At 38.2% G+C, this 14,526-nt stretch overlaps 2 protein-coding genes across 3 annotated transcripts; both read left to right on the forward strand.

Moving 5' to 3' along the window:
- Positions 1-599: 599 nt before the first annotated feature.
- LOC146625169 (immunoglobulin superfamily member 1-like) lies at positions 600-2,874 on the forward strand. The gene is made up of 5 exons (XM_085362684.1): positions 600-651; positions 759-1,052; positions 1,590-1,913; positions 2,387-2,512; positions 2,606-2,874. Exons 1-5 carry the CDS (start codon positions 600-602, stop codon positions 2,872-2,874), a joined length of 1,065 nt encoding a protein of 354 aa, XP_085218810.1.
- Positions 2,875-6,189: 3,315 nt separating this feature from the next.
- Positions 6,190-13,920, forward strand: LOC146625170 (leukocyte elastase inhibitor-like). Of its 2 annotated transcripts, none has more exons than XM_085362670.1 (8): positions 6,190-6,366; positions 7,346-7,561; positions 7,832-7,949; positions 9,308-9,450; positions 9,988-10,065; positions 10,193-10,282; positions 11,539-11,719; positions 13,633-13,920. In XM_085362670.1, exons 1-8 carry the CDS (start codon positions 6,190-6,192, stop codon positions 13,869-13,871), a joined length of 1,242 nt encoding a protein of 413 aa, XP_085218796.1. In that variant the 3' UTR covers positions 13,872-13,920. The 2 variants fall into 2 exon arrangements, with proteins under 2 accessions (XP_085218796.1, XP_085218797.1); XM_085362671.1 differs by having other exon boundaries at positions 7,421-7,561.
- The last annotated feature ends 606 nt before the right edge of the window (positions 13,921-14,526 follow it).

Genomic DNA, 14,526 nt, shown 5'->3' on the forward strand with positions numbered 1-14,526 from the left:
AGCCTAATTTACAGACTTTTTATCTTGAAAAAGTTTGCCATCCTAAGATCCTAAAAATGTGACTGTTGACAGTATTTTCTAATTCATGTGGAGTTAAGAGAAAGTCATTTTTCTTTCAGGCAGCAATGTGTGCAGCACAGTATTTTCAGTGCTTGTCCAAAAAAGTGAACTCTTTAATTTTTAGCAGCAATAACCTCCAACAATTGTATTCAAAGAGCAGCAGGGTCAAAAAAAGCTTCCACTTAAGCCCCTCAAGTATTTGAGGTTTTTCATTTGCATACATAAAATGGTATCAGCTAAGCCATCAGCCACTAAGATTATCTGATCAGATCTTGACTGTGTCCTGTCTTATCTAATACTGTATCATTTCTTTAGATACCCTCCCAGAGCCCACCATCTCCTTATACAGTAATGAGGTCACCTGGGGTCAGGACGTCAGCATCACTTGCTCAGTTTCATACAAGTTCTCAGGTGGAACTTTTATCCTCCAGAAGACTTCAGGCTCATTCAGCCAGAGTCAAACATCCTCTATGAGCTCTGTTACATTCAGTCTTCACAATGTGAACTTTGATCATGATGGACTGTACCAGTGTCAGTACATGAAAACAAGTAGAAGTTTCAGCTCTTCCCCTGTCAGACTCTCTGTTACTGGTAAGAAAAAAATCCACTTTGCCAAGTTCTTTGTTTCATTCTCTTCTTTCAATAATAGAATCAGTAACCTGGTGAGATAATGCTTTGATATGTTGATATTTTTTCAGTGAGGTTTCCAAAACCTCGTATCTCCATTTACCCTGTTGGTGAGGTGACCTGGGGTCAGACTGTTGAAATCACATGTTCAGTCTCAACTCAGGTTTTAGGTGGATCGTTCACTCTGAGTCAAATTCAGGGTTCATTCAGGAGGAGCCAAACCTCCAACACAAACTCTGCTACCTTCAAAATTCCTAACGTGGACTTTGATAACGAGGGATCTTACCAGTGTCAGTATAAGAAAAGAGGCTCAAGTCGTGAATTCAGCTCCCCATTAAGTGATTCTGTCAGACTCTCTGTTACTGGTAAGAAAAACAAAAACAAGTATGGAGTAACTCTTGGAACAAAGCGAGATAAGAGTGACATGAATAAGAGAGTACTGCATTTTTATCACAGATCCTTTGATTTTTTAAAAAAAACTCTGTAACAAAGTAATTGAAAGAGTTTTTCAATCATAGCTTTAAACTTATTTAATTGTTACATATAAAAAGAGTGTATTAAAGATGGAATCTGCTGCTCTATATAGTTTTTAGTCACTTTATTTATCTGATATTTTTACTGGTTCATGTTTTTTGGCCATTATCAAAAATGCTCTCAAAGCCCACTGTAGCAAGCAGCAACCAGACAGTATTAGAGGTTAATTATGGGAGACTGTGGAGCGTTTAGCAATGAAAGAATCAAATCCAGAGTTTGCAAAGACCTATAAGATCATTCATCAAATCAAATTCAGCATAACAATAATATGTTAATGCTGCTCCATACCTACTACATTTATAAACAAGAAACTAAGTGTTGTGTTTGATTCTGCTTCCTTCTTAATCCTGGTACCTTTTATTCCCCAGTGAGACTGCAGACACCCAGCATCTCCCTGACCTCTCCTGGTGCAGGTCTGGTCTGGGGTCCTGAAGGTGCAGAGATCACCAAGGGTTACAGTTTTGTCTTCACCTGCTCCATTAACTCGACATTTTCCAGTGGACGGTTCTTTCTCATCTTCTCTGACTCCAACGTCACAGACAGCAAGCCAGCAGTCAACAACTCAGCCTCCTTTAGTTTCCCTGTAGCTGAGTATGAACACCAAGGCAACTACAGCTGTGTGTATGAAGTCACAGTGTCCACACGGACATTGAGTTCTACTGCAACAGCACCCATTACTGTCATCATTAAATGTAAGTATAGCATTGAATTTATGTTTTGTACTGTCCTAGAAGGACAGTAAATGCTGGCGATATGATAAACACTCCTTTGACTACGATGACCTGGATGACTGAGAACCTTCACAGAGATAAACACTGTTGTCTCACAGAAGGTTTGGTGTTTGTGTGTCTTTGTTACCTGAGCTAACTGTGTTTGCATTTAGCACCTTTGCCTGTGTTTTCTGTGGGTGCTCAGCTCCCTCTAACACTCCAAACATGTTAGATACAAATGTCATCCTAAACAATAAATAAAAGACTCCATACGACTGTAGATTCATCAAAAGTCTGTAATTAGTCTTAAACTCATTTCTGATTAACACACGTTTGCCAAACAAGAACCTCCTTACTATGTAAAACCATGATTACAAAGGAAATAGGAAGTGCCAATAAATAATACAAAACCACTTTCTATCTTTCATTTTTGACAAAAACCTTTTCTCTCTTAGTTCCTCGGATGCTGCTCGTCTCGTCTGTAGTTCCTGTGGTCCTGTTGCTCCTGCTGGTCTTGTTGGTGGTCTTACTGGTGCTCAGGAGAAGGAGGCAAACACAGCAGGCCCACATCCACACCACAGGTCAGTGCTCACCAGAACAAACAACATATTACATGAATCAGCAGCTTTATTTTGATCATGACATCTAGAAAAATCTGCTGTGCTGTGTTTCAGTGACTCTAAAAACCTGTAATGAAGAAGATGACGTCAGTGACGAGGAGAGGATCTATATGAATGTTGAGACACTGAACACCTACAGGAATTTTACCAAACAAACAGGAAGAGCGAAGAGAGAGGAAATATATGAGAAAGAGAGAAAAATGGAAGCAGACGAAGAACAAAGCAGCGGTGATGAAAATGATCATGTATATGTAACACAGATGTTTGCTGAACAAACTGTCGACCTTTATGAAGAACAAGAGGACATTTATCAAAACATTTAGATTTATAATGATTAACATCGATCCATTCAGATTAACACAGTCAGAATAATATTTAATACATTTTAAGATTGGAAGCGAGAGGCTCCATCATTGATCAGAACATTGCAGCCTTTCTGGCTCGTCATCAGTGTAAATATTGTGGGGGGAACTAGTTTATCACAGATTACACATTTTGAATTTCTGTCCTTTAATAATACCCTCTATAAAATGTCCGTGTAGATGAGTTGGTGAAATTATAGTTCAGAATTGGTTTTAGTTAAAAATAATTTCTTTTTAAGCACATAAACACAGTGTGGTGATAAGTGTAAGTATAAGAACGTTGAAAAGATGGTTCAGAAAGCTGCATCTGGTCAGACACAAACTCAGAAAAGCTGGATTTGTACAAAATGAAAAGGGTTAGCGATAACTTTTGTGCTGGACACTGGTTGTTAGTTTATTAGTTTAGAGGTGGTGCAGAGGTGCACCTGTGTGTTTATGCTGTTGTTTGCACTGAAGACCGTGAACGCTTAAAAAAGATGTTCCTGAAATCATAGAAATTTCACTTTGGAGATGTTTGAAGCAGCTTATTTATTTTGTTGTGTGTAGAAATGTAAAACAGTGTTTCAGGTACAATTCAAATATGTACAAGTGTCCTTCCTGAAATACCAGCAACAGGGAATAACATGTTTTTCTGTCCAATGTGATGTGTTGAATTTTCTCACAGAATCACATCAATTAAAGGTTGCATCTGATTTTACTCTAAATTGAGCTGAATGTCAAGAAAAATGTAAAGTTAATATTTCATTTCTTGCTCATTTGATTTATTTTAGTTGTATAAGGCTGTTTTGCTAAAACTCAGTGTAGCACTATTGATGCAGAGTATGCATATTTTGTATATTCTTTTTAAGTATAAAGTAAAAGAATACATTAGGCAAGTTTTTATTGTGAAGTCAAGCTAATCTTTGTATTTCTGATGATTATTTAAATGATATAATGCAAATAAATTTGCAATAAAAACAAAAAACAACTTGTTCTTGGAGTATTTGGAAATTAATTACACAATATAACTGCAACTATCTCCAAAACAGTGACCTACAGCGCACACCTGTATTTATCATTTAGCCACTGACCTGTCTGACTGTTACATACATGCATTAGCAGTCTCAGTCTTCCTATACGTTTTGTAGAATGTATCTTTAACTTATTCAGCATGAGCTCTTACTCAGTATTAACCACATATTTCAACACATATACACAGAACTATTCACACACGATGACTTGTGCAATTGCATTATGAAACCTTTCAAGCATTAGCTTCTCATTTCCTGGCATCAGATCAGGATTTGTCTGTGAATCATCAGTGGAAACCCAAACTGCTGCTCTTTGCTCTTTTGTCATTTTTCTATTTTTTAAAGAGAAAAAGAAAATGTTAACCTCTTTAATTAAACATTGTGTTTGCTTTATTATTCGTTGTGTATTAATGAGAAACGTGACTGTTACATACATGCACTAGCAGACTAATGTATCACTGTGATATGTATGTAAGTATGAATGCACAGCACGTATCTGTATCTATCTGTAATCAACAGAAATTCAGCTTGCTCATATTTCATTAGATATACATACACATATTCACGCATGCATCCCCATATGATTGTGATACACACTGTGAAACTTTCAGCAACTAACCGCCTCTTACCTGTGAACTAGCTGCGGAAAGCTTTGTGGAAGCTCCCCCACCCAAAACAAAAATATATGAAGACATAAGTAAAGTTAACTTGCTGTAATTCTTAAAAATCAGACTTATTTTAGTAATCAGTGTGTAACGTGTGTGTAGGAACAGGTGTTCGTTTTTATCTTTTTTCTCATTTAAAGAGAAGTGGAACAGGTGGCTTTGGAGCTTTAAAAATTGTCATTCGTAAAAACACAAAGATGAGATATTGCACACTGACCATGTAAAGCATTAATTAAATAATTAATTAAATATTAATTAAATTATTATTATTATTATTATTATTACGTTTATTTTGTCTGTGTGCCTGTAAAGAAACAGGAAAAATCTGCAGGTAAGTTTTTAGTGAGTATAAAATGTGCCAGCAACTGGCATTGCCCTTAATGCTGTTTCGGGCTTGTAGCAGCATGCTTCTATACAAAATACGCTCACCTGTTGAACATGAAGAGGAGGATAAATGGAACATTCACAAATAATATTACTTCCAGATTTACACAATGGTTATTAAATCTCAAAGACATAATTTACACCTGCGTAAATAAATAACTGACTATATAATTAACATGCTTCCCAAAGACCTTTAAATAGATAATGAAGAACTGAGGTAAACGAATTAAATTAGTTGCTGTTTAAAACCTGGTTAGTGTCATTTGACCCAGCGTTTTGTGTTTATTATTATGATCTTATGTTCCAGTTTATTCTGTGTATGTATTTGGGTTTAGACTTTTTAGTTGTTAGGGTTTTGGTTCTGTGCTCCCTCTGTTCCTTGTCTGTACCGTGTCTCTGAGTCCAGTCTGTGTATTCTGTGTATTTCCTGTTTTACTTTGAAGGTCCGTTCCTGATGTCAGTGTATTCAGCTTGCGTCCTCCCTGTCTCCTCGGATTAGGTTCAGCTGGATCTCCCTCCTGTGTGCGGTTTCCTAGTTTCCTCTGTGTGTATTTATAGTATGTGTCCTCTTGAGTGCATTATTGGTCCGTCTTTGTTCCTCCATGCTGTGTTACCTCCCTGAGTCACTCCCTCCGTGTCTTCCTGCGGGTTCAGGTTTCAGTTTTGTTTTATTAGTTTTCCCAGTTCGGAGTCGTTCTTAGTTCTGTTTCTCGCCACCCTCGCTTTTGGTTGTATATCACTCTGCTTCAATAAAGCATCTCGCATCAGCCTCTAAGAATTTAGATTTCCTGCTAATCATTTACTAAGCCAGAAAGAATCCTGACCGTCTGACGACGAAAGAAAAGTGAGCGTCAGTAAGTCATGTAACTTTATTCAGTTTTTACAAATCACGTCTACGTGGCGACTACTCATAAATTACCCGTAAACAGTGTTTATATCTTGTGTGTATAACTATAATCCTGTTGCAGATTTTTTTTCCATGTGCGCTCAAAGAGTAATGCTAACCCTTTCAGCTGTTTATAACTCACTGACTTCTCTGGGAGCTTTGTGACTAAATCTGCATACACACCATGAAGGATGTCGTTTTAAACAAAAACCCTGAATAACAGCCACCATAGTTTTTGTAGTTTTTAGGTAAAGTGAAGCTCAGTTAGATTTAAATAATCTTACTTGGTGCATTAAACAACTCACTGCCCGACTTCTTTGTACCAGAAACAATGGGATCTGCAATCTCTCTGTCAGAGGCAAACAGTGCCTTCTCTCTGGCTTTGCTCAAACAGCTGAGCAATAACAACAAGACGGGAAACATCTTTTTCTCCCCGTTCAGCATCTCTTCAGCCCTGGCTATGGTGATGCTGGGGGCCAGAGGCAACACAGCCACACAGATGTCAGAGGTACAGTACACATGCTCACACACTAACACTAAAATTATAGTGCAGAATAGTTGTTGTAGTGGTACTCATTTTAACACATGCAGGATGCTCTGGTGTTAATCTGGGCAGCTGCTGGAAACCACTGTGACCATTATAACTGTATAAATGACCCTGACTTGTCTCCAGTGTATCAGTGTGATATTATTATAGTCTGAAACCTAATGTGAGCGACTGAGCTGGTTAGACATGAGGGCACAGTAACTCATACAAAAGTGATAATGTTGGACCCTTAAAAGAGGTCAAATAAGCTAAACTCAAGTCAACATGACAACCTAAATGAGAAAGTAACTCCAGAGTAATGTGGAAAAATAAACTGAGACTGAAACCAAACCAGTTTTCTGAGATTTATTAACAGAAAGTTCAAATCTTTCCAACGGGATCAATGCTGCACAAACAGTCTTCCTACTAGCTTTGAGAAATACACAAAATAATAACAGCTCCACTGTGTGGATACAGTCTTTGTCTGTTCATCTTTAAGGAGCTGAGTTACCACAGCCTGATATGAATGAAGACACAAAGTGCATCATGAGCTTGAATGCAGCTTACAATTAGTTGTTTTTCCCGTTTTCACACACTCACAACGTTTTAAAAGGAAGTTACAGTTACATACTGTTACTACACAGAGGTTAGGAGAGTGAAACACATACTAAGAAAACCTTGTCAATCAATAAAATTAATTTCATTTTCTTTGTTGAGAAACTAAAGTTATTTCTGTCTCCTTTAGGCTGTGACACAGTAAGCTCCGTTTTTTGTTATTTGTGGCTTTTATTGGATAGTGAAGATGGAAACGCAGGGCTCATGTGAGCACTTATTGCTGATGTTAGGCTAAGTGAATCCAGATAACAGAAAGGTTCCCTGGGTATGTTGAAGAAGCTGGGCACTGAGAGGAAACGAATAATAACAAATCATCTAACAACAAAGAAAGAAAATCAAAAGTTAGTTTCTTTGTTTTAGATCCAGTCCAGAATTTTCTTCTGTGTCCTTCTTTGAATCCACTAAAGTGTTTTGTCCACAGTGCTTGCAAACCGAGGATTGTTGGGGTGATGTTCACAGCAGCTTCGCCCAACTTCTCACTGTACTCAACAGGACAGATGCTCCATTTACCTTCAGTGTTGCTAACAGACTGTACAGAGAGAAGTCCTGCCCCTTTACTCAGGTCTGTTTCTTCTTCTTATGTAGAGTGTGATTCTTCATGAGCTCGTGTGTTTTGGAGTAAATGAGAGGCAGAGAGAGAAATGCTGTGAGTTCTGACTGATCAGAATCTAAAACTGTGTTAATGATTGAAATGAGGCATGTGTGATTCAGCATGTGTGTTCATGTGAATATAACAGTCTTTTCTTATCATGTCAGCCTGAAGAAAATCAGAATCAGTGATGTCAGACACTTTGCTGGAGTGAATTTACAAATGTGTCGTCTGTGGTTTCAGGAGTTCTTAATACAAAGCAAGAAACATTACAGAGCAGAGCTGGAGTCTGTGGACTTCAAGACCAGGTCTGAAGAAGTCAGGATTGATGTCAACCACTGGGTGCAGCAACACACACCAGGTGGATCACATTTACACATGTAAATGGTCCCAGTCCGTGAGTCGTTTGGTACCGGGCCGCGAAAGTTGAGGCTCAGGTGTGAAATGTATAGTTTTCAGGGTTTTTATCGGTTTTCAGCGTTATTTTGTTATCATTTTTATCGTTTACTCTGTTTTCCTGGGTCTTTTCACGTGTGTTATGAATAAATTTTCTTTTTTTCGGTACCGGTACTAGTTTTATTTTGTTGTATTTATCCGCGACACCTTAAAGGCCGGTCCATGAAAATATTGTCGGGCATAAACCGGTCCGTGGCGCAAAAAAGGTTGGGGACCGCTGCTGAGGAGTGTGCACCTGTAAGGATACCATGAAAATACTGAATTTCTTTTCTCCTTCTGGTGTTCAGAAGTAATGGTAGCTGTACTTAACATAGTTTTGAAGAGTGAAGAAGCTTTACAGACCTGTGACCAGGGTTTGTCAAAGGGCTCCTTCCACCGTTAATCCTGATTTAACCCACAGTGATTCAAGCTGTTTCAGCAGTGATCTCTGGATCCCAGAACCACCTTCCTCAGTGTCTGCACAGTCCTGTTCACTTGTTTCTTTTCAGCCAAATATGCTTCTCATATTTTTTAATCTTCTTGTTTATGTATCTTTTTATATTTTATCTGTCAAACTCTTCCTGTCCCAATATCTTAGGTCAATATGAGTTTAGGTAGTTGAGTTTAATGAGCTCTGTGAAAGTTAGACTACAGCACAGCTTAAAATACCATCAGATTTAAATATTAACTCTTTCCTTCTATGAAAAGCGTTTCTGTCTCCCTGCCTGTTTGTGCTGGCACAGCATTAATGGTAGTCTCATTCACTTCCAAGGTGGCTGCCAGGCACCAGAATACTTTGTTTACATCCAGATGTGTTGACCTTGACTGAAGCTCAACTCAAGTATATGCCGAGCGTTGAGAATTATGAAGAAATATAGGGAGGAGCGCCATCTTGTGGAACAGCACATTAATGTAACTTTACCTGCTTATCTGATGTCCCTTGTTTACCTCATTCATCTTATCTCGTGTAGAAAAGCAGGATTTATAAGTACTTCAATAATGAGTTGTTACATGTGTGCTGTAGTCATTAGCCAGAGTGGCTGTGCATCCTTACTTGTTCTAAATATTCACATGTTGTGCTGATGAATAGTATCTTCGGGTTTCACTAATAGTCAAAGAATATATTAAACAGCATTTGTAAAACTCATCATGTTTCTCTGGCCTACAAAGGCTGAAAGAGTGTGGGGTCCATCATGTTCTCATAGATTTGTGGATGAAAACTTTGCTGCAGTCTTTGAAGCTTTACTTCTCAATGTTTACATTTGGTTTTACTTTGGTCACCAGGTAACATCACAGAGGTGGTGGATGAAGATGATTTGAATGAACTGACCAGGCTGGTGTTGTTCACTGCCACCCACTTCAAAGGCTACTGGATAAATAATTTCTCGTGGTCTAAAACTTATGATGCTCAATTTTGGCTCAACAAGGTAAAAGTGCTCATCAAAACAGAACACTGACTATGAAACTATAACCTTGTAAAGTCTATATACCATTGCAGTTGTGGTTGGTCAACATGGACAGTTTCAAATCATGAGCAAATATACAAGTAATATCTGTGAGCCAAAACTCAGATTTCAGACTGATGTTAAGGACCGGTTTCAGTTTCTCTGCTCTGCATGATGTCAGAAAGATCAGCCCCTCCCCCTTTGTTAAAGAGGGACAGCCAATCAAAATGGCCTCAAGAGGAGGGCGCTTTAAAGATGAGGAGCCAAAATTATTAATGTGAGACTGCATTAAGGCCAAGTGTGAGATAAATAAGATTTATTTGGGAGTGTACGACATACAAAGCTTCTTTACGAACTACTTTAATTAAAAGTCATGAGAATACATCTGTGACTGGAAATGAGTCTTCATGACACACAGCTTCAAAGGCAAAGTTTTTCAGAGTGATTTAATTCATTTTTGCATCCAAGACATATTTCAATGACTATATTAAAAATGCTTTTAATTTCTTTTGTCTTCAGAACAACTCAAAGCCTGTGAAGATGATGAAACAGGAAGAAGACTTTGCGTTTACCTTCATCGAAGAAGCAAACTGCAAGGTAACCATCATATTTATTATATTTGTATAAATCACTGGCATAATCAGATTTCACTGACAGAGTGATTGTAATGTAAATGTATCAGTAGATTTATGTGCAGTAATGCTTGAAACCCTCTGCTGGACAGATTCTAGAGATGCCTTACTGTGGGAAGGAAGTGAGCATGCTCATCTTTTTACCTGCAGAGATAGAGGATGATACAACAGGACTGGAGAAGGTAGAACACTTACACACTCGTGATGTTCCTGGTGACTCATTTCTAAGTCAACTAAACGAAGAAAACAAGTCAGACTGACCGAATAGTCTAAAACTGACAAACACCCAGATATTAAGTCAAATCTGAAAAGTGCTCGACGTCCAGAACTGTGTAAACAAAGTGATTTGAAACTTTTAATGACATTCTTGAATGAATCATGTTGCTTAACTGTGCAGCACCTCGCATCGCACGTTTACACTACACGTTAAACTCCAAACAGACGACAAAGAAGAAAAACATTTTAAATATATTAACTATGATATGAAAACATGTTTCTACTAAAGATGCTCATTCATTACTGAAATATGAAAAAGTAACAACTGAAAAATAAATAAACTGCAGCTGAAAACTGTGGCACATCGTGCCGTGCATCGTGAATGATGGATGCCGTTCGAGAATTCATGACAATCACTTGAATAAAAGTTTACATTTAAAATAACAAAACAATAAATCATCCATCAATTTTCTTGTGCTTATCTGATGTTGGGTAGCAGGAACAGCAGCCGAAGCAGAGAAGTCCAAAAATTCCCTCTCTCCTCCAGCTTATCTGGGGAAATGTTAAGGTGTTCCCAGTCCGGCCAATAGATTTATTCTCTCCAGCAGGTCACAGTGTATGCCTGGTGGGAACACCTTACCCTGGAGGTGCCCCCTCAGCTGTCTCCTTTTAAGCAGTAACAGCTCTACTCTGAGCCTTTTTTGAAAAACTGAACTCCTTTTAGAGAAAGCTATTTTCTGTCGGTTGCAGGTCCTATTTTTTCATCTTGTGGTGTCCTCGGGATTCCCATATGCTTGTTTGCCATTCACCTAGCGACCATTTTTGATCCGAGGACACCACAAGGGTTGCGTAGCAATAATAGGTAATTAAATAAAATAATGTTAACAGAAAAATCAGGCCAAGATTAACGAATTTATGGCATTTCTCACCAACACTGCTCTATTTGGTGGCAGATGGCTGCATAACATTTAGGACACAAAAATGTAAAATTTATTGATAAATTTATTTTATCAATAAAATGTAAACAGTAAAACTGATTAAATTACTAGTACATCTGATACTAACTAGTGACAATAGCAATGATTACTTGACTAGTTGCACACACACACACACACACACACACACACACACACACACACACACACACACACACACACACACACACACACACACACACACACACACACACAATCTCTAATAAGTGATATTGTTTCCATCCCAGCTGGGGAAGGAGCTGACCTACGAGAAATTTGTGGCTTGGACTCATCCAGGCCAGATGCAAACATATCATATTGATGTGAGGCTGCCTCGATTTACACTGGAGGAGACGTATGACCTGAACACAGTCCTGAGCAGCATGGGCATGGTGGACGCCTTTGATCACACAAAGTGTGACTTCTCTGGTGAGACATACGTTTGCAGTTTGTTGGTGTTTATGAACAGAGTGTAGAGCAACAATGCTCCAGCAGTGAAAGAGTTCTCCAAAAGACCATGGAGCTGCTTATTTCAGCAGATTGTTTGTCTTGTTTGATGATCATACTACTGTGAGATTTTGAAAGCAGGATCTAAGCTTTGTTGCTGGGTTTTGAATGGACTGGTGGACTTTTATATGACAGTCCTGATACTTTTATTGTAGATACATTATCTGAATTTCAGGAGTGGGACCACACCTCTAAACTTGGCCTTTACGGTTCTTATCTATATATGACAGCCTCAGCTCTACAAGCTGTTCATTCTCTGCCCTTTTTCAATTCTTTCACGTCTCATTAGCACATGGGGATCTGCCTGGCCCAGGAGCCGCCGCCAGTCCCCTCTGAGGTCTTCTCCAAACTGCTATTAATATTTTTAAGTCATTTGCCTTTATTTACTAAAAACGCTGTCAAAAATAAAATGAGGAATTGGCCCAGCTAGTGAAATATTATAATACTGACAGACAGTCAGGGAGGTGTTCTGGCTTCCTCCTGCCTAAACTAGACGTACTCTCTGACACTAATCACCAGAGGTGGGACCAAGTCATTGTTTTGCAAGTCTCAAGTAAGTCTCAAGTCTTTACCCTTAAGTCACAAGTCAAGTCTCAAGTAATGTCAGGCAAGTCAGACTCAAGTCTCAAGTCACTGGTGTAAAAGTCCGAGTGACTTTACTCGGACTTTGAATTTCAAGTCCTTTCGATTCTTTAAAAAAAAACGAAAAAAGAATGTTGCAGTTATGCTAAATGTAAATATTAGACCATGTGATTTTTAAATCTCTATTTTTCTCAACACATGATGAAATAGTGAACTTAGAAAATATACACAAATTGTGAAATTGCACCTCTATAAAATGCAGCTCAATTAAACCTAGCTCCAAGAATAATTTTCACCGACAGTTCTGAGATAAGCTGCATGTTATTCTTGGATGTGCTTGTAGGACCGGCTTTAAAATCGCATGACAAAAATATCATACACATTAAAACCAAACAGTATCATCAACGTAGCCTGGACAACATTTGCTCGTTAGATGAAGTCAGCTATCCCATCGTAGCAAAAGAGAAGGACCACCTACCGTTCTTTATGCAACTTCAACTGTCAGACAAAGTTGGAAGTTGTTCCATCTGTCTGTGATTCTCTACTTGCATGTTTTGTATATTGCATTTCGTTTTTTTTTTTTTTGTTGACTACTTCATAGTTTATGTACCTGAAAAAAATAACTCCTTGCAGCATTTTTGAGCATTTTTTTTTTTTCTTAAAAAAAAATCTGGTTAATTTGATTGGCTGTGCTACAGCTCACGCACACATACGTACGGAGTGTGGTTTGAATAAATGAATCAATGAATTGAATTAATGGTGCACACTTTCTATATAATATGCGTGTTAAATTTTAGATTTGGGGTGAAATATCAAGTCTTTTCAAGTAAACCGGTTCAAGTCCAATTCAAGTCCCAGGTCATTGGTGTAAAAGTTCAAGTCAAGTCTAAAGTCATAAAATTAATGACTCGAGTCCAAGTCATGTGACTTGAGTCCACACCTCTGCTAATCACTAATGACAGGCTGTTGAAGTGACCTTATTAAGGTTTATTTTTGAGATATCACACTTTGACAGAATAGTTGAGAGGATAAAAGGGAGAGGATGAGGCATGCAGGAAATGGTCTGGAAACACTCAAACCCAGGATCCTGCAGATCTTTTGGTATTTTAGTTGTCAGCTCAACCAGGTGATCTATATCACCACCTAGCCTTATCAGAATTTAATTTGAAAAAATCCTCTCAGATAAAAAGAAAAAAATGAAAATGCAGCATTATGTTCATTTAAAATGTTCTCCTTTCACTTCTCTGTCACAGGCATGTCTGGGCGCAAAGATCTGGTACTTTCAAAAGTCATCCACAAGGCTTTTGTGAAGGTCCACGAGAAGGCAACTGAGGCTACTTTTGAAGTTATGGGTTGGTGTGAGCTTCAGTCGGGCAAGATAAGGCGGGCCAATTTAAAATCCTTCATCGCAGACCACCCCTTCCTCTTCTTCATCAGACATAACCCCACCATGAACATCCTGTTTGCTGGTCGGTTCTGCTGCCCTGTGTGAGCTCTGTGTCCTTTAGAGCAGCTCAGTACCAGAAGTCTTTAGTGTTTAGTTGGAGAACCTTTCAAAATCACTGCACAACAGCGCTGTATTCATATTAATATACAGCTCTATACTATCCGTTTTTTCTGTGTTTTGTATTTTCCTATTTTCAAAACTTTATCATCTTTAATGTTATCTGTTCCGATGTTTATATCATACTCTTCAAATGTCCCATCTCCTGATCAGAAATTTATCAAAGACTGTTTAGTGGCTGAAATGAAACGAACTGCATGACGTATAATTTATGTTTGAATCTTTATTTCTCATTGACATCACACTGGCCAGTTAGGGACCACCAACAAGCCAGATGTGGTCCAGTTGCTAAAAACATCTTTAAAAAAAGAAAAAAAAAAGAAAAGTAAAACATGTCATGTTAATTGTTTCTGCTCTTACTGTCTTTCTTTAATAACAGTGAAACAAAATCACTATATTTATTTAAACATAAAAGGGACGCAGATTTATATATATGATTTGGTTAAACAAGGGCTAAGTTTTTCCAAATGTTGATGGAGGGGAGCCTATTGTTTTATTCCACTCATCTCGTGTCAGCCAATTGCTGAAGCTCTAGCCAGCTCTTGTCCCTTCTTAGCGCCAGCGCCCATGTTTTCAGTCTCTT

This window comes from Diplotaxodon limnothrissa, linkage group LG9, assembly GCF_057381915.1.
Source record: "Diplotaxodon limnothrissa isolate DT_005_m linkage group LG9, D_limnothrissa_male_GT1.1, whole genome shotgun sequence".
NCBI lineage: Eukaryota > Metazoa > Chordata > Actinopteri > Cichliformes > Cichlidae > Diplotaxodon > Diplotaxodon limnothrissa.